The 19,274-nt window shown below is 37.6% G+C and overlaps 1 protein-coding gene across 4 annotated transcripts in view; it reads left to right on the top strand.

The window, feature by feature from the left end:
• Positions 1 to 18,560, top strand: part of SINHCAF (SIN3-HDAC complex associated factor) — a 29,427-nt gene extending 10,867 nt beyond the window's left edge. For 2 of the 4 annotated variants that reach the window (XM_029206172.1, XM_029206173.1), the window contains exons 2-6: positions 3,475 to 3,622; positions 4,920 to 5,019; positions 6,636 to 6,762; positions 12,902 to 13,052; positions 16,464 to 18,558. In XM_029206172.1, coding sequence (XP_029062005.1) covers positions 3,495 to 3,622; positions 4,920 to 5,019; positions 6,636 to 6,762; positions 12,902 to 13,052; positions 16,464 to 16,623 — 666 coding nt within the window. In that variant the 5' untranslated portion in view covers positions 3,475 to 3,494 and the 3' untranslated portion in view covers positions 16,624 to 18,558. Of the gene's footprint in view, positions 1 to 3,121; positions 3,623 to 4,919; positions 5,020 to 6,635; positions 6,763 to 12,901; positions 13,053 to 16,463 lie in introns of those variants that run through there. The other 2 variants (XM_029206171.1, XM_029206170.1) reach the window with 2 other exon arrangements.
• Positions 18,561 to 19,274: the final 714 nt, after the last annotated feature.

Raw genomic sequence — 19,274 nt, 5'->3', positions numbered from 1 at the left:
AGAAATTCCAAGTTTAAAATCAAATCTGCCATGCTCACCCACTACCTTCTCAAATATATAAAGTAACTTGGTTTCAGAGCCAGTTTGTGTCCTTAGTTTTTTCCCAGAGATTAGGTAAGGTTTTTTGTTTTTTAAAACATTAGTGGGTCTGTAGATTTTGTGAAAATATTTTCAGTTAATCTCTGAGCTCCCCAAAGCTCAAAATGGCTAAACACTAACCACTGCTTAACTGGGTTGCTGTAAACAGAGCCCAGAATGAAACGCCTGTGTATTTGCTGCAGATTCCCAGGTACCTCTCAAGTGCAGGAATAAGCTCAGAAAAGGTTTAATAGGTTTATTAAGTAATCATCCGTTAAAAGGCTCATGCGCTACTTGTGTGCTGCATTAGGACAAGTGCCTGCCTCCTTACTGCATTTAGCACTGCTTGGAAGAGGATGAACCCTAGGATTTAGACCCCACTCAGATGTATAGGCAGAAGAATTTTGTCAGGAAAAAAAGGTTGCAGAACTACATAAAAGATTATCAATCAGAAGACATCAGGCTATTATATTTTTTCTGATGTCTAAGAAGAATATCCTCAAGCTGAAGAATGGATTGTTTCACTGGTACTATTGGGTAAGTTTTGTGGAGATCCCCAACAACAACAAAAATCATACTGAAGATGAACAGTTGATTCACAGTAGCTGCTGATGAAAAGGAAAGCCTCAGTACCTAGCGGTAGCCCTAGTATTTCTTAGCAGCTTGCCCCCATGATAACTGGCACAAGCTCTGGCTTCTTGGTCAAATCCAGCCTCAGTGAAGGTAGTTCATATATTGGAGATGATCTGATTTTTGTATAGTTTTGATGGCATGTTTATTTGTGGAGAGAAGGGGATTGTGAGGGTAGAGATAGGAGTCTGTCTGTTGTAATAGGATTTGGTCTGTGTGTTAATGGAATGAACTGGCCTTTCTTGCTGACTTCCTTTATCCTTGCTGAGAAGAGAGGTTGAAGTTTCCTAGAGCTATTGATGAAGCTGGTGACTGCAAGAGGAACTCTGGACTTTTGACCTTGATGGTAATGGAAGGTGTTGGGGGAGTTTGGAGAGCCCACAGGTTGGTGTAAGGACTAGAAAGTTATGTTACATTTTTGCCTCAAAACAGACATATACAAATTAAAGCAATAGCTTCTACTTTCTGAGTACTTATTTTAATAAGTTTCTATAAACCTGTGTCATTTGACGTGGTTTTTTCCAAAGCAGCACGTGGCCATTTTCTTCAGGAGGCAATTTTCTTTTCATTCATCATATGGGTTTGTTAGATGGAAAAAGAAATCTACCTCATTTCACAGGTCTGTGCCTTTTCCTACTATATACAGAGCACCTTCCTCATTTTTTTCCTTTCAAAAAAATCTCATTTAATGAAAATAATTAACTTAATCAACTAGGAGTATTTTATTTTCTTGTTTTAACAGTTCTTAAATCAAAGTAACTGTTAGTTTAGGCTTAATTATTGAAATGCATCAGTGTCCTTCTGCCCCATTGCACCTCCCTTTTTGCTTGCCTCCCTCACCAACAAAAACATCAAAGAACACTTAATGAACAGTGGCCCCTGTTTAAAAGGAAGACTTAAGTCTTTAGTTATTTGCTGATAAAATATTTTCTTAAAAACAAGTTATAAATCATTTGTTTATATTTCAGAATCCCTGCATCTCAAACACACACACACACACACACACACACACACACACACACACACACACATATGACATCCTGGATATTTGGTTATTTTTCTGAATCACTTTCATATACTTGCTCTGGTATGGCTAACCAGAAATGGAATGGAATGAGGTTAGGCAAGAGGTCATCCAAAGACAAACACCAAAATTTTTGTTTTACTTGTATATTTGAGTGTATTTCTAAGAGAACTTTTAAAAGGGTGGTGTTCTGTAGTTATAACTCCTAAAACTGTGGGCACAAATCTAGCTGGTATTAATAATTTTCTCTTCTTGATGCTTTATATGATGGTTTTGTGATAATTTGTATTTGGACCTTTACACACACACACACACACACACACACACACGCACACACACACACACCCTCTGCTCTGGATTTGTCCCTTGGGGTTTAGTTTCTGTTCATTACCTTTTCATCACCTCTCTTAGTCCAGATGTTCTGGTGAAGTTGGTCCTTGGTTTGGATATTCTAAATTACTTACAAGGTACATGTTTACTGCCAGCTACATTTTTGTTGCATCCGGCCCTGGAGCTGAATCTGCCTTCCTTGCTTGATGTTGAGATTTTTTTGATCATGGAAATCACAGTTCACGTTTTTGAACATATGCCTCCCACTATTACTGTTCTAAGGCACAGCACCTCATTGAAAAACTTCAAAAACCTCTGTAACAGCTGTGAGGGGCAGACCACTGGGCAGGCAACATGAGCTCATTCTTAATTTATCTTAATGATTTATAAAATTATTATTCTTAAATTATAACCCTGGATTTTTGTGTATTTTACGTCCTCCTTTCAGTAGTTTCAATTCAGGGACAACTTGCCTTAGAACTTCCCATTTATCACAGAAGAAATCCCCTCTGATTTCCCATAGGGCAAAGTAGTGTAGGTTGATGCATATTGAGCTACTTGTGTGCTTAGTATCAAATAGTGGTCCTGTAGTAAATGCTCAAAACTTTCCAAGAGGGGGGAATCACATTAATGCAGAGATGCAAAATAAAAGGGGGTGCCTTAGCTTAAATTTTAGGATGTGTCCTCCATTGTGTATGGTTCCATTATTTCACAGGATAGTGGGGAGAGTTTGTTGTATTCTCTACTTAAAATCTTGAATTTTAGAAAATGCCTCCTTCCTGCAATTTTATTTTATTTATTTTAAAAAATTAATTAATTAATTTATTTATCCTTTCTTGGCTGCGTTGGGTCTTGTCTGCTGAGTGCGGGCTCTCTCCAGTTGCGGCGAGTGGGGGCTACTCCTCGTTGTGGCGTGTGGGCTTCTCATTGCGGTGACCCCTCCCGCCGTGGAGCACGGGCTCCAGACGTGTGGGCTTCGGTAGCTGTGGCTTGTGGGCTCTAGAGCGCAGCCTCAGTAGTTGTGGCACACGGGCCCAGCTGCCCCGCAGCATGTGGGATCCTCCCCGACCAGGGATCGAACCGGTGTCCCCCGCATTGGCAGGTGGACCCTTAACCACTGCACCACCAGGGAAGTACCCTTCCTGCAATTTTAGAATGAGTGTTTGCCAGGAGGGGAGAAGGACGTAGTAGAAGCCTTGTTAAATACCTGAGCTGCTTTGTGTGTTTTAGACACTTGCTATGCTCGTGTGCCTAGAATTGAGGTGGATCCAAGAGGTTTTCACCAGTGCCCTCCTCTCTCGGTCATGTAATACCGCATTGCTGGGGGTAGGGTGGAGCAGAGAGTTCGCTTTTAATGGTTTCTTGTTATAGCCCTCAACAAAGCTGTGTCATCAATTCCCTTGGCTTTACAGACTATTGCCCAGAAGAAAAGATGTTTGGTTTTCACAAGCCAAAGATGTACCGAAGTATAGAGGGCTGCTGTATTTGCAGAGCTAAATCCTCCAGTTCTCGATTCACTGACAGTAAACGCTATGAAAAGGACTTCCAGAGCTGTTTTGGGTAAGATCATGTGATGTTTGTACCATTTTTGGAGTGAAAAAGATCACAGTATACAGAAGTATTTCTAAGCAAAGGGATTGGAATAGTATGCTAATAATTAAAATCACTCATATTCTAATCTAGGTTATTTCAAGGCACTTGCTCTTAAATCAAACAATACTGACAGCCTTCCTTTTTCCAGATTATGAGGAACTACCAAATTAATTGTGAAGCCCTTTAGAAGTTATAATCAAACAAACCCTTTTGTTAACTTCAGGATGTACAAAGAGATTTTTTTAAAAAAATTACCCTTATTCTCTCTTACAGTAATTGTCCTCCACTAGTTTTCTGTCCTTTGTATTGTTTTTCTAAATTATAGAAATATATTTTAACCCAATCTGCTGAGGATACTAGCAGGACTTAATGTACTGCCCTGAAACCTGTCAGGCTATGTTAGCTTTTATTTTATAATTTCGTTCTTTATTTATCTTTTGACAATAAACCTCTGCTTAATAAAATGGAAATTACTTTCCAACAAATACTTGGATGAAATAAAATACTTAATGTTGAGTCATTTCCCATGTTAGAAATTAATTTCACCACTGTTCTTTCTTATCAAAACATTTTGTGGATTATTTATTGTTAATCCTAGACTTTGTACTTAATTTTGAAGGTTGTCAAAGAGTCCACTAACCAACCTTGCCTTTTGAAATTACATTTTTCTCCTAATGTCTTTATTTCCAATTGTATATATAATCAATGTTATTAGTATTTTTCTGTGTATTTATAATACAGGAAAAGTGTAGTAAATGAAAAATTCCTCAGAGAGACAGTTAAAAAATAACTTGGTAACTATAGATTTCTTTCCCCCATGCAGATATATTCATTAAAAAAAAAATTACAGTGCCTCTCTGGTTTTGTTTGTTGTGAAACTAGAATATCACGGCACATTATTTTACTTAAAGGGTCGTGTTTTATTGCTTATGAAGTATCTACACATTTCAAGAAAGATTAATTGGACAGCATTGTTTAAAACCATGGTGACCAGGATCTTCTCTAGGTCTTAAATTTTGCTATTGTTTTAAAAAACATTCTTTATTTTAAAATGACCAAATTGTAGCACATGGAATTGATTCATTGGATCTAGAAGTTAATTATATTTCTGAAATATTCTACAGAAACAATGGAACTGGATCACTCCAGACAATTAGAAATAACAGCTATAAACTATAAATAGTGTTTTTTCTAAAAGAAATGTACTTGCATGAGTTCTTTAATGTAAAGGAGACTAATAAAGGTTTGATTGTTTTCTTATCAGGTTACATGAGACTCGTTCAGGAGACATCTGTAATGCCTGTGTCCTGCTTGTGAAAAGATGGAAGAAATTGCCAGCAGGATCAAAAAAAAACTGGAATCATGTGAGCTCATCTTTTGTCTTCCTCAATTATACCTCTGTTATAGTTAAAATAACATTAGTTTTTCCCCCTAATTTAGGAAATAATATGTTCCTAGGGTAGAAAAGTCTGAAAAGAATAAAGAAAAGCACTAGTTGCTGCTCAGATATAATCACTTAACATTTTGGCATTTTGGGGAGCAAAATAGCTTGGTATGGCATTGCTCTAGGGTTGTATCAAATATACCCATTTTTGGAGATCCACAGCGTACATTTCACATATTTTTAGGTTTAACCCAGAAATTCCTAGAGTTAATTAGACATGGATCCTTTTTTTTCATCTCCTAGGATTATGTATGTCCTAATTCATGTTGGTACTAATGAGCACATTGGTTTATAATCAGAACTGGATTTAAAGCCTGCCTTTACCACTTACTAGTTGTGAACTTTGGGCAAGTGACATTTATTTATAAAGTGCAAAGATAATAACTATCTCACAGAACTGTTGTAAGAACTGAATGAGATGATGTATATAAAGTATAACACATAGTAATCACTCACGTAGAAGCTATTGTTATTCTCTATATTAAATCTAGTTGAGATCAAACTGGAATGTAAATGTGTTTTCTATTTGCATTTCACTTTATAACGTCACTAGAATTCTTTAGAAAATATTTTCAATAACCAGAACGACACTGTTAGGTCTTATTTAATTTTTCTGTATGCTAGCTTTCAGAAGATTTATGACATTTATACAAAATGTTTGTTTTTAAGCAGGCAAAAAATATTTGTTTTTTACCTTTTTTCTTACACTAGCCTTACACTGTCCTTTGGTGACAGTGTTTCATTATTATAATAGGTTTCTGTGGGTCTGTTAACCTATAAAAATGTGAGTTTTTCTTTAATTAATAGCTTACCTGGAGAAGATCCAAATTGTGATTTTGAAGGTGATGTCAACCTTTTACATAAGGGTAGAAATCTGCAAATAGCCAATGTGAGTGAAGGCATGAGAAATGAGACCATATGGGGCTAGACCAGTGGCCACGCTAGGCTGTGGAAGAACATGCCATTGCCTTCACGTGGCTGACCTCAGGGATTAAGGGTGTGTAGTAAAAAGAGCATAAAGCATAGGTCTGAAAACCCTGATTTGCGTCTGGGCCCCTTCCCCACCCACCCTTGCCCATTTACTAGCTTAGTGAAATAAGGCAAAATACATAGTTGAATATCTCTTGTTTTTCTTTACCCTAAAACTGGAGTAACAAATTACTGCTTACTGCTTTGTGGTGAAGTTAAAATCAAAAGTATGTGAAAACTTTTTGTAAACTGTGGAACATCATCCTATAGAAATGTTAATTGTTGTTAGGTTTGGTTTTTCTTAACCTACTTGGGTCATTTTCACCATATATAAAATCTATGTAAATTTTTTGCCCAGCAGACTCCTGCTATTACTTACTTCAAAGGAAAAAAACCACTAGATAAATTATTCTTTAATACCATGTGATGATTAAAAGTGCACATGAGCTCTCAAACACTGAGTAGGAAATTCAAATTTGGCTCCTTCAAATAAGCATTCATCTGAACCAAGGGAATACAGAGGTGTCATTTTTAAAATGGTATTAAATATTTAGTATTTTCTTCCAGGTGGTAGATGCAAGGGCAGGACCCAGTCTAAAGACTACCCTGAAACCAAAGAAAGTGAAAACTCTGTCTGGAAACAGGATAAAAAGCAACCAGATCAGTAAACTGCAGAAGGAATTTAAACGTCACAGTAAGTTTGATATTGAAACATGAGGATTTAAGAATAGTTGTTTTTATTTTTGTCTGGGGTGGCACATGGCATGTATGGACCATATTTTCTTTTATTGCTTTTTAAAAAAAGAGTGGGAGGCAATGTTGACTTGGGAGAGATATTTTATTTCTATGAAATCTTCGAACTTTATCTTTGATTTTGGTGTCTTAAAAGTACTTTCACCAGCCACTTCTTCAGATTGTGCTAAGAACACAGACCATTCTGATCTCTTTATTGACATCTTAATTTTCTAGAGGATGAACTTTTCAAGTTTGTTTACTTGATTTTTATTCTTAAGGAGTTTGAGGCCTGGAGATATGCAGAAAGGTATATAAATAATTAGTGGACAATCTGAGACTAAAGCCCAGGGTCTCTGGAGCGTAATTTTGGAAATCATAACTCAGATATTGCAGTAAAAGCCAGCCTCAAAACCTTTAGGTTTAAGGGGGCTTGGTGTGTTGTGTGGGGTGAGAGGATGGGAAAGGAATGATAAATTAATATTAAGCTCGTCTACTTTTATTGGAAGTCATTGGGGGCAGGGGACCTTTTGTGGTACTTCTGTATTCAGGAATTTAGATTTCAGATTTTTTTTTTTGCGGTACACGGGCCTCTCACTGCTGTGGCCTCTCCCTTTGCGGAGCACAGGCTCCGGATGCGCAGGCTCAGCGGCCATGGCTCACGGGCATAGCCGCTCCGCGGCATGTGGGATCTTCCCGGACCGGGGCACGAGCCTGTGTCCCCTGCATCGGCAGGCGGACTCTCAACCACTGCGCCACTAGGGAAGCCCTAGATTTAAGATTTTGAAAAGGAAATCCACTGCATATAATGTTATTATGTTATTTATTACACCCAGGGGGGTCTGAGGCAGCACTATTGAATCAAACACATTAGTGTTTCTGTGGGAAAAATGTAGGCATATTCATATAGGTGGAATAAACTAACTGTAAATAAGCTAGTCAGGTTTGCTTACCTAATTATAGTCCAGGTCAGGCCAGATTTTGTGACCAAAAGGGTTAGGAATAAACTTTTGTTTTGAGAACCTTTTCAGAATTGTAGGTGGACCTGTATTGGAATTTTCAGGATTTAAAAAAAAACAAAAACTGGGGAATTCCCTGGCGGTCCACTGGTTAGGACTCTGAGGTTCCACCGCAGGGGGCACGAGTTCCATCCCTGGTTGGGGAACTAAGATGCCGCATCCCGTGCAGTGTGGCTTAAAAAAAAAAATCTGTAGGACCTTGTTAGACAAAGTTTTATCAATCAGTGCTTGTTTTAGAAAAATGGAAAAAGACAAGTTACTGATCAGATAGAATGAGAGGAAGGAAGGAGAACTATCATCTCTTGAGCATTTTGGTATATGTACCAAGCACTTTACATACATAATTATCCCAATGATTTCTATTTTAGAGATTAGGATAGGAAGTACAAAGTAGTGATTTCACCTTGACCAGAGGTCACTTAGTAAGTGGTAGAGATGAATTTGATCTGGGGTTTGTCTAATTTCAAAGCCCTGTGCTGTTTCTACAATATCATTCTGCTCTCTGGGATAGTGTAACTCATGCCACAGGACTCCAAAGTCTTTCCAGATCTGCTACTAACTCTACTCTCAGGTAAGTTGGTGTTACCAGTCCATAGTTATTCTGTTAATATATTTAATCTTTGGCTAAAATATTTTAATACATTTATAGTAAAATATTTAGGCAACATCAAATATGTGTATATTTTAATTATACATGTTTGTTTCTTAACCAGCTATCACCAAAGGGGGGAAGAAAGACTGACTGTACCCTTTATTCTCTTTAAATGTTTTAGTGAACATTTAGAAAATAGTAATTTTCTTCTATAACTTGAGGGGTAGAGAAATTGATATTCGTTGTATATTCTTAGCGTCTCCCTTTAATTATAGGGAAAGTGACATCTGACTAACTTTTGCCTTACCTAAGGGAATATGTCCAGTGTAATTTTAGATTTTTGTGATAAAGCTGTGCTGTGGAGGGGTTGGAAACTGAAAATAACTGGATTTTGGAAACTCAGAGTGAAACATGATTTTCCCAGGTGCATTGTGAATTGCTAGCAGCTGTGTGCACCATAACAGTTTTGAGATATTTGAATTTTTATACATCACCCACTAAATGGTTTCCCTGTCTCTGGTTATATATTTGCTTCCATGCATCTTGCATGTACCTGCCCTGTATTCCTCTTCCTGGGACATTCTTTCCTTTGTGGTGTACTGGAAAGGCATTGGACTTAGGGCTTGAAGATCTGGATTGGAGTTGCAGTCCTTGAGCAGATATGTGACCCTGGTGTTGCTTAACATTTAACCACAATTTCCTAATCAGAGAAGTGAGGATAATCAAGTAAAAGGGGTTTTGTAAAACAAAACAAAGCGAAATAAATTCCCATATAAATGTTAGCCATTCTTTTTGTCATTCTTCTTCCTAAAACCTGCAATGATTCTCGTTGCTGTAGAATAAAATGGAAAACCCCTAGCAAGTCTTTGGATGTACCATTTTAGGGAAAGGGTCACTTCCCTTCGTGTGCCTAGTGTATTCTGCTTCCAATTTTACTCATCATCCCCACCTACCCCAAGCTATCAAACTAGTCTTTTGTGCCTTTCCAAATCCTACCTACCTAATGTTTAAGACTTCAAAAATTTCAGTTCTTTGAAGAATTTCCTGATTTACATTCTAGAAGAGAGTTTGTTTTTTCCCTAACTGCGATTCTATATATAATTGTATCCTAGTGTCCCAGGTGTTAGACTGAACCATATAAAATTGCCATTTTTATAGGTAGACATGGTCCACTAACTGCAATGTCAAATGGTTCATAGATATTAAATGATGACTATCACTAGAGCAGCATAGAGATGACTGCTATTGCTGTTATTAGGGAAGTCTTTTGTTTTTTTTTCTAAACACACACCCTAGCAGTGTATGTGCTGTTTATTTAGTTAGTTAGTTAGTTTGCACTGGGTCTTAGTTGCGACGTGTGGGATCTTTAATTGCAGCGTGCGGACTTCTTAGTTGCGGCATGTGGACGACTTCTTAGTTGCAGCACGCGGACTCTTATTTGTGGCATGCAGGCTTCTCAGTTGCGGTATGTGGACTTCTTAGTTGTGGCACGCACGCAGGATCTAGTTCCCCAATCAGGGATCGAACCTGGGCCCCTTGCGTTGGGAGCGCGGAGTCTTACTCACTGGACCACCAGGGAAGTCACAGGGAAGTCTTTTAAATATTCCTGTAGACTTATTCCTTTAAAGCCTGCTACTCCTTTTTTTTCATTTATTTTTTTATTTTTTTACATTCTTTTTTTAATATTCTTTTCCATTATGGTTTATCATAGGATATTGAATATAGTCCTCTGTGCTATACAGTAGGACCTTGTTGTTTATCCATTCTATATGTTAAAGCTTATAGCTGCTAACCCCACCCTCCTACTTCCTCTCTCCCTCAGCCCCATCCCCCTTGGCAACAACCAGTCTATTCTCTATGTCCATGATTCTGTTTCTGTTTCATAGATAGGTTCATTTGTGTCATATTTTAGATTCCACATATAAGTGATTTCATATGGTATTTGTCTTTCTCTTTCTGACTTACTTCACTTAGTATGATAATCTCTAGTTGCATCCATCTTGTTGCACATGGCATTATTTCATTCCTTTTTATGTAAAGCCTGCTACTCTTGAGAATTTTGTTTGGTTGTTTTTTCATGAAGTTAAGCTATTCATATATTGGAAGTAAATGAACATATTAAAAACATCAATTGGTGCCTTCTTTGTTTTAGATACTTAATTTTATGCTATTGTATATAAACTTTTGTTAATAGAAAATGCTTGTGAGCGCTATTCAAAAAAGTTTTCTTTAGTCTGTTTCTTCCCATGTAGGATATGACACAGGGTTTGATGTCTAGTGGATACTTAATAAATATTTGATTAGTTCTGTGAATTGGAGGATTATTCTATCCACCTATCCTGGGGGGCGGGTGGTGAGTCTTTAGCCAAAGGTAAGATGTGTGGTAGGCTCAACCCCTGTCTGATGTTGCTGTTGCTGAGAATAGCAGTATGATAGCTTTATAGCTCAGTGACTATCAACCAAAAGATTTATTTTCTGGCTTGTAAATTTATATGAAGTCTTCTGAGGGCAAAAACACTAAATCATGTTTAGCTTGTATCTGATGAATTGCCTTTACTCCTTATTAAGTCAGGATCTATTGTTTTCCCTTTATGGGTAAGGTATCATTTTTCTTTGGATGCTTTCAAGATTTTTTTCTTTTTCTTTAGTGTTCAGAAGTTTAATTATAATGTGTCTTGGCATTGATTTCTTTGGGTATATCCTGTTTGGGGTTTGCTCAGCTTCTTGTATCTATAGGTTTATGTCTCTTGCCAAGTTTGGCACGTTTTCAGCCGTTATATTTGAGTAGTTTTTCACCTCCGCCCTCTTTCTCCTCTTCTTCCGGGACTGCAGTCACATGAATGTATGTTTTCTGTTGTAGTTCCACAGGTCTCTAAGGCTCTTTCATTTGTTTTCTTTTGTATTGTACAGGTTGGGTGATTTCTGTTGTTCTTTCTTCCAGTTCACTGATTGTTTCCTCTTTCCCCTCCATTCTGCTGTTGAGCCTGTCTACTCAGCTTTTTATTTCACTTATTGTATTTTTTCAGTTCGGATTTCAGTTCCTTGGTTCTTTATAGCTGCTTTTTTTAACTGAGGCCTACTTGCTGAGGCTATGTTTTCATTTATTTCAAACTTGTTCATAATGGCTTATTGAAGCATTTTTGTCATAGCTGCTTTAAAATCTTTGTCAGATCATGCTAACGTCTCTGTCGTCTTGGTGTTTAATAGATGCTTGACTTTTCATTCAATTTGAGATCTTCCTGGTTCTGGATATGATAACGATTTTTTATTGAAACCTAGACATTTTAAAATTGTGTTGTGAGACTTGGAGTTTTATTACTTCTGTTTTAACTGGCTTTTTTTTTTCCAGAAGGGGAAATGGGGGGGGGCACCACCTTGTTACTGCCAAGTGGTGTTGAAAGTCAGGTTCCCCCTGACCTTTAACCTCCTTTCCAGCCTCCTTTGGTATCTGAGGGAGGAGGAGCTCCTGACTGCGGCTGGGTGGGGGTGGGCTGGGAATTCAGGCTCCCACGTGGTGAGGGTGCTCCTGTTCCCGGTGGGCCACAGTGAAGGCCCCGACTCTTCAGAGGGCTTCCACTGACATCACCCTGGTGGAGGTGTTGGGGGGCCTCCTAACAGTCTTGGGAGGATGGAAACCTAGGCTCCCCACTTGGCCTTTGCTCCAGTGGGTGGGGGTGGGGACCCCTTTTTTTTCTGTGGTGTTTGGCTGGAGTAAAGGGGTTATTGTTGGGCTTCCCTGGTGGCGCAGTGGTTGAGAGTCCGCCTGCCGATGCTGGGGACACGGGTTCGTGCCCCGGTCCAGGAAGATCCCACATGCCGCGGAGCAGCTGGGCCCGTGAGCCATGGCCGCTGAGCCTGCGTGTCCGGAGCCTGTGCTTTGCAACAGGAGAGGCCACAACAGTGAGAGGCCCGCGTACCGCAAAAAAAAAAAAGGGGGGGGGGTTATTGTCTCCGAAAGGATTCCTCTCTCGCTAAGCTGCCCCTTTCCTGGTCCTTTGGCTAGAGAGGGCAGGCTTCTGTTGGCTCTGTGTGTGTGTGTGTGTGTGTGTGTGTGTGTGTGTGTGTGTCTATATCTGCACCCATTGGCATTTCTGAGTTGTTGGCTTCTTCAGCTGCAATACTGGGATTTAGGAGACAAAAAGAAAACCCATAAAAGCTAGGGAGCTCACCCCCGCTTCCTTCCTTAAGTCTTGAGCTCACTAGCTGTTGCCGACTTTCAGAGTGTTTAGTTTTGTTTTATGTGTTGTGTCCATATCTATTTTTAGTTGTACTTATTAGCAGGAGAATAGAGAAAAGTGTGTCAGCTCTTCATCTTATTGGAAGCTCATTTTCTTTTAGATACACTTTAGTACAAATATCTTCAAATGTCAGTAGTGCATAGAAAATAAATTTTTTCTTTTTTTTTTACTATCTCATTCACTGTGTTTTATGCTGAGGCTTAGTTGCAGCTGCATATAGTGAAATTATAATTTGTTTTCACTTTATTTCAGATTCTGATGCTCACAGTACCACCTCAAGTGCCTCTCCAGCTCAATCTCCTTGTTATAGTAACCAGTCAGATGATGGCTCAGATACAGAGATGGCTTCTGGCTCTAACAGAACGCCAGTGTTTTCCTTTTTAGATCTCACATACTGGAAAAGGTAAAAGCAACAGAAAATATCTCTCTGACCAGCAAACCTTCTTAATTATAGGCAACGGTTTCCCACTTCCTTAGCAATTAAGTGGCATTTGGCACACAGCTGGTAGCGTATGTGTTTGGAGGTGGATTAGGCAAGAATGGAGCTGAGAGTGTGGATTTTCTGTGTTTTTTCTATTAAAATTGATTTAAAGTAGAAATCATGTTAAGAAATCTAAATTTCCTATGATGGAGTATACTAGGTATTCATTCTGACCAACTCTCCCACTGAAAAAAAGTAAAAGGGCTAGAAGTATATATATTTTTTATGTCTTTAAAATTGGCATCAACAAGTAGACAAGTTAATAAGGAATAATCAGAGGCCAAATGCTGAGTGAATGAGGGACCCCAAAGTCAAAAAAGAGATAATAGACTAAGAAAGAGAGAATATTTAAAGAGAAAGTGGTTAAGGATTTTCTAGTTCACAGATTTGGGGAGACTAACAAGTTAAAAGCAAGGTAATAAGCAATTATCTTATGGGTGAAGAAGATTCACCCATAGATACATCATAGGGAAACTATGGAACATGGGAGGCAAAACAGATTTTAAGTAGTGAGAGAATAAAGACATTATTTTCAAAGGAACAGCAAACCTACAAGCTGAATTCTCAGCATGAACAACGGAAGCCATAAAACAATAGATTAATACCTTCAATGGCCCAAGAGATAATAGCTCTCAACTTAAAATTATATATATGTAGCAAAAATATCTTTCGTAAATGAGGGCATAGGACTTTTTGACTAGAAAAAGAAAATTGAGAGTTTGCTGCCAAACTGACTCAATAACAAAAATTCTATAGGCAGAAAGAAGAGATCCAAGATGGAAATTCTGAGAAGGATAAATAAATATTTGTTGCCTATAGGTAAATTTAAACAAACACTGAAGGCTTAAAATGATAATAGATGGGAATTTAAAAAAAAAGAATTAAATGACAACAGTAACATATAAGTCAAAGTAATAGAAGTGATGGGAGTTAAAATGTCCTAATATCTTTGTATTGTTGACAGTAAATGTATTGACACTTTAGAGTTCAATTAATTAACTGTATAACCACTAAAAGAATAAAAATAAGAATGTAAAACCTCCAGAGAAGAAGGGAAGGATGGAGAGTTTTAAAATATACCTAGCAGGACTTCCCTGGTGGCGTAGTGGTTAAGAATCCACCTGCCAATGCATGGGACATGGGTTCGATCCCTGGTCCAGGAAGATCCCATGTGCTGTGGAGCAAATTAGCCTGTGCACCACAACTACTGAGCCCGCAAGCCACAACTACTGAAGCCTGTGTGCCTAGAGCCCGTGCTCCGCAACAAGAGAAGCCACCGCAATGAGAAGCCTGCGTGCCGCAACGAAGAGCAGCCCCTGTTCGCTGCAACTAGAGAAAGCCTGCGTGCAGCGATGAAGACCTAACGCATCCATAAATCAGTCAATCAATCTAGCAAAATAAAATGATGAAAACCGCCATATATTTGTAAATTAAGAAACCATGGGTTCAAGAAGAAAGTATAAATTAGAAAATCCTTATAACTAAAAAAACCCCAAAAATACCACAAATCAAAACATGTGGTATGAAGTTAAAGAGGTAGAAGAAAAGTTGCCTTTAATGCTTCTTACAAAAGAAAGATTTAAAATAAATGAAGTTACATGTATCCAATTTAAAGATTAATGAAGCTCAATATAAAAAAAAAATAAAAGCAAGGAAATCCTAAAGATAGGAGTAGAAATAATTGGAGTAGAAAATCAATATGAATGAATAGTATCAGTAAAGCTAAGAGTTGGTTCTTGAAAAACATAACCAAAAAAGTTACTAGAGATAAAGCAGGTCAAGAAAAAGAGATGGTACCCATAAGCATCTTGGATAAGAAAAGGGAGATTCAGCTATAGAAAAAGCAGAAGTTTAGAAGACAATAGGATATTAGAAACAGCTTCATGACAATAAATTTGAACATATAGGTGAAGTAGATACATTAGTAGAAAAAGACACTTCACCAAAACTGTCTCAGGAAAAAGTAGAAAACCTGAATTGTCTCATAATAAAGGAATGGATTCAGTGGTCAGAAGTCTTCCCTCAAAAAATCCCAGGCCTAGATAGACAAATTCTACCAAACATTCCAGAAACAAATGATTCTAATCTTGCACTGGCTTTTCCAGATTATGGATAAAAGAGGGCATAGGCTCCAAGCATTCTATGAGGCTAACATAACTTTGATATGTTATAAACAATATATCATAACTAGATTAGATTTATTCTAGGGATGTGAGATTGTTTGAAGCATCAGAAAGCCAACTAATATAATTTGACAGTTTCCTAAAGGAGGGAGAAAATGCTTATTGTATTAGTGGTATATTGAAGATGTTTGATAAATTTGAACTTTGCTTCAACGTTTAAAATAAAACCTTTAGCAAAATAGGAATAGAAGGTAACCACATTGATAAATAATTTGCATTTTTGAGTAAAGTTGAACACGTTCCCATTCCTATAGCCCAGCAACGTAACCTAGGAAAACACCTTCAGACCTGTGCACCAGTATGTACAGCATGTTTGTAATAGCAAAAATTGTCCCTTCAGAAGGAGAGTGGGTAAATTGTGGTATATTCACATGGTGGAATACCGTACATAAGTTAAAATGAAATAAAGCTCTAACAATATATATGAACCTCAGTCACTGTTGAGCAAAAAAATTGTAGCATACAGTGTGATTCCATATATATGCATTTCTATATATATATTTTATTTTATATATTATATATATGAGATAACAAGCAATATGTTTAGAGATGCAAACGTTGTATATAAAGAAAAAACAGTGATAAACCTGAAATTAAGGAGGAGAGAATGAGATTGGGTGGAGTGGGATTGGAGAGGGGCATACGGGGGACTTCATAGGAAATAATAGTTTTTTTTAGAGTGTGTGATCCATGGATGATTTGTTGTGTTGTCATTTTTGTATGCCTTTATGTATATTTGATAATATGTGTATATATTTTTTGTCTGCTCAGTATTAAAATAAAACCACCAGCTGTATCAGCCTGTTTATGGTGGCTGTTTTCTTTAAGATTTGGTGATTTTTGGAGGAAACCGTTTATAACTTTAGGAGCAGCCTCTGAAACTGACTGCTGTCTCTCAGATTGCCTTCTTCCCCCTTAATATTTGATAAGATTCCAGTGTGGGGTTTAAGGCGCCTGGGTAATTCCCATTACCTAGCAAATTGGGGTCACTCTAGGAGCCCATTCATTAGGAATGTGATGAGATTGTGGAAGTAGAACCTTTGATCATGCTGTACTAGTTATAATGATGAGTAGATTTTTCCTTTTTTTGTATTCCTATTTTTCTGCCTTATTTAATATATTTTGTTGTCCCTCCATTTTTTTCTTTTAGACAGAAAATATGCTGTGGCATTATCTATAAAGGCCGTTTTGGGGAAGTCCTCATCGACACACATCTGTTCAAGCCTTGCTGCAGCAATAAGAAAGCAGCTGCTGAGAAGCCGGAGGCTCAGGGGCCAGAGCCTCTGCCCATCTCCACTCAGGAGTGGTGACTGAGGTTGCTGTAGAAGGGGAACAAAAAATGAGTTAAATTTTGGAAAACACCAACAAAATGACCCTCCTGTTTTTAACTTGGATACCTGTTATTCTGCCAAAAGATGATTTCTAGAATAGTTTTGAGTGGGTTATTTTCCCTCCAGTTCCACAAAGTCTGAAGCCAGTATCTAGCTTACTAAAAGGAAAAAAAGAAGTGTACATAATATTTAAGATGCTGAGTATTTCATAGGAAAGCTGAATGCTGCTGTAAAGTGCTCTTTAAGGCTTTTTAAAAAAATCCCCTTCTAATGAATGAAATTAGGGGAATTTCAGGGGACAGAGATGGGATTTGTTGTATGATAAACGTATGTAGTTTTAGTCTTTCTATATTGAGAAGCAGTGGTTGGGGCATTTTTTAAGATGGCTGGCTACACTTGTTTTCCTTCGTTATAATAAATTTGTCATAACTCAGTAAACACAGACTTGCCCCTAGAGGTAGTTGTTAATAACTTTGAAATATTAAGGTGTTGCCAAGGTTCTGATGATTCAAACCTGTACTACTGAATATTAAGCGGGACGGACTAAGCTCTCTAGTGCGAATATCTTGAAGGAGTAATTTCTAAACATACAGAGGTAACTTGACTGTATATGTTGCATCCTGTGTCACCTCCCTCCATATTGATATTTGATAAAGTTTTTAATTTATATGAAACTTCTAAAGCAGAATCAAAGTTCCTCTTGGGGAAATGTCAAATCTTTAGGATAGGCAATCCTATATGAATAGTACCAAAGCATTACCCCTTGGTAGAGAATGCACTCTATTAAAATGTTAAATTATCTGAAAAATAAAATGTGCAAGTCTTCAGGATGGCACATGAAAAAAACAAAGGTTAATGCTTCTTGGGGCACATTTCTTAGAGGGCTTGCAAGTGTGTAAATAATTTGTTTATGTTACATGACTGGTGACTTCAATGAAAATCTGCACAATTCAGTTTTAGCTCTGGATTACTTCGGTTGACCTTTGTGAAGGTTTTATCTGTGTAGAATGGTTGTTTGACTTGTTTTAACCTATTAGGGTTTTGGGTTTTTGTTTTTTGTTTTTCATTCTATATTAAAGTAAAATTCTACTAAAAGAAAAGAGGTGTGTGTTAATGCTGAGTGGGTTGGTTTTGGTTTGGTTTCTTTTAGTCAGGCTTTCTGAACATTGAGGTGTTAGATGATACATCCTAAACGTGGAGCTCTTCAATTGTAAAACCTTCATTAAAAGCCTTTTACTTGAACCCAAACCAAAGTACTATCTATTGCCTCTTTTCTAAAAGTTCAGGAAGAATATATCACCAGTTCAGACTGTTCATAATGCGGGAGGATCATTTGCCTACCTTGTAATAACATGACTCAGTGCTTATTTTTAAAACTGGATTTTAAAGATTGGATAGTATAAATAACAAGAAGGAGTGAGCCAATTTTTATGGGTATCCTATAGTTTTATAGTTCTTAATCTAAACTTAAAATTTTATATTTCTTCCTCTGGATAAAGCTACAAGCCACCATATGCACAGACTACATAGTGAGTTGGGTCAGCTGTCCCACAGACTTTGAGGTGTATTACAAGAATCCCAGCCATTATCATCTTCCTCCTGAGTTATTTTGAAGTGGTTTTTTTTTCTCTCTTTTTTTTTTGTACATTTTGGCTGCAGTACTGGTGGTAGAATATACTATAATATGGATCATCTCTACTTCTGTATTTATTTATTTATTACTAGACCTCAACCACAGTCTTCTTTTTCCCCTTCCACCTCTCTTTGCCTGTAGGATGTACTGTATGTAGTCATGCACTTTGTATTAATATATTAGAAATCTACAAATCTGTTTTGTACTTTTTATACTGTTGGATACTTATAATCAAAACTTTTACTAGGGTATTGAATAAATTTAGTCTTACTAGAAAATAAAAGAAGCTGTTTTGTGGCTTTGTCTGAAAGGTGTTCTTAAGTAAAAGTAACTAATGTTTTTGACCCTCACAGATACTCAGCGTAAGCCCTTAGTATTATAACAAGCCATGAAGGAAAGAAGTCCTCTTTACTGAGAAACACAGACTTTAAAATACAGATCTTCCTCCACTTACCATGGGGTTACGTCCCAATAAACCCAAAGTAAGTTGAAAATATTTTAAGTCAAAAATGCATTTAATACATCATAGCTTAGCCTAGTCTACCTTAAACATGCTCAGAACATTTACATTAGCTTACAGTTGGCAAGATCATCTAACACAAAACCTATTTTTCATTAAAGTGTTGACTATCTCATGTAATTCATTGGATACTGTACTGAAAGTGAAAGCAAGAATGGCTAAATGTACTGGTAGTTTACCCTCCTGATCGCGTGGCTGACTGGGGTCTGTGGCTCACTGTGGCTCCCTCCTGCCGCTGCATCACAAGAGTGTCATATACTGCATATCGCTAGCCTGGGAAAAAGATCACAGTTGAAGTCTGATTTCTACTGAATGCATATCGCTTTTGCATGATTGTTAAGTCAAAAAATCCTAAGTTGAACCATCATTAAGTCGGAGACTGACTATAAAGACATTTTTTGTTGTTGTTGACAGGGACAACAAAGTAGGGTTTATTGGTGGGCATGGGTAGGGAGGGGGCAGCGCCAAGGCTCTCAC

The sequence above is a fragment of the Monodon monoceros genome, unplaced genomic scaffold, assembly GCF_005190385.1.
Source record: "Monodon monoceros isolate NGI ecotype Baffin Bay Population unplaced genomic scaffold, NGI_Narwhal_1 Super_Scaffold_6, whole genome shotgun sequence".
Taxonomy (NCBI): domain Eukaryota; kingdom Metazoa; phylum Chordata; class Mammalia; order Artiodactyla; family Monodontidae; genus Monodon; species Monodon monoceros.
Note: the sequence above shows the minus strand (reverse complement) of the source record. Positions and strands in the feature narration are given on the sequence as shown.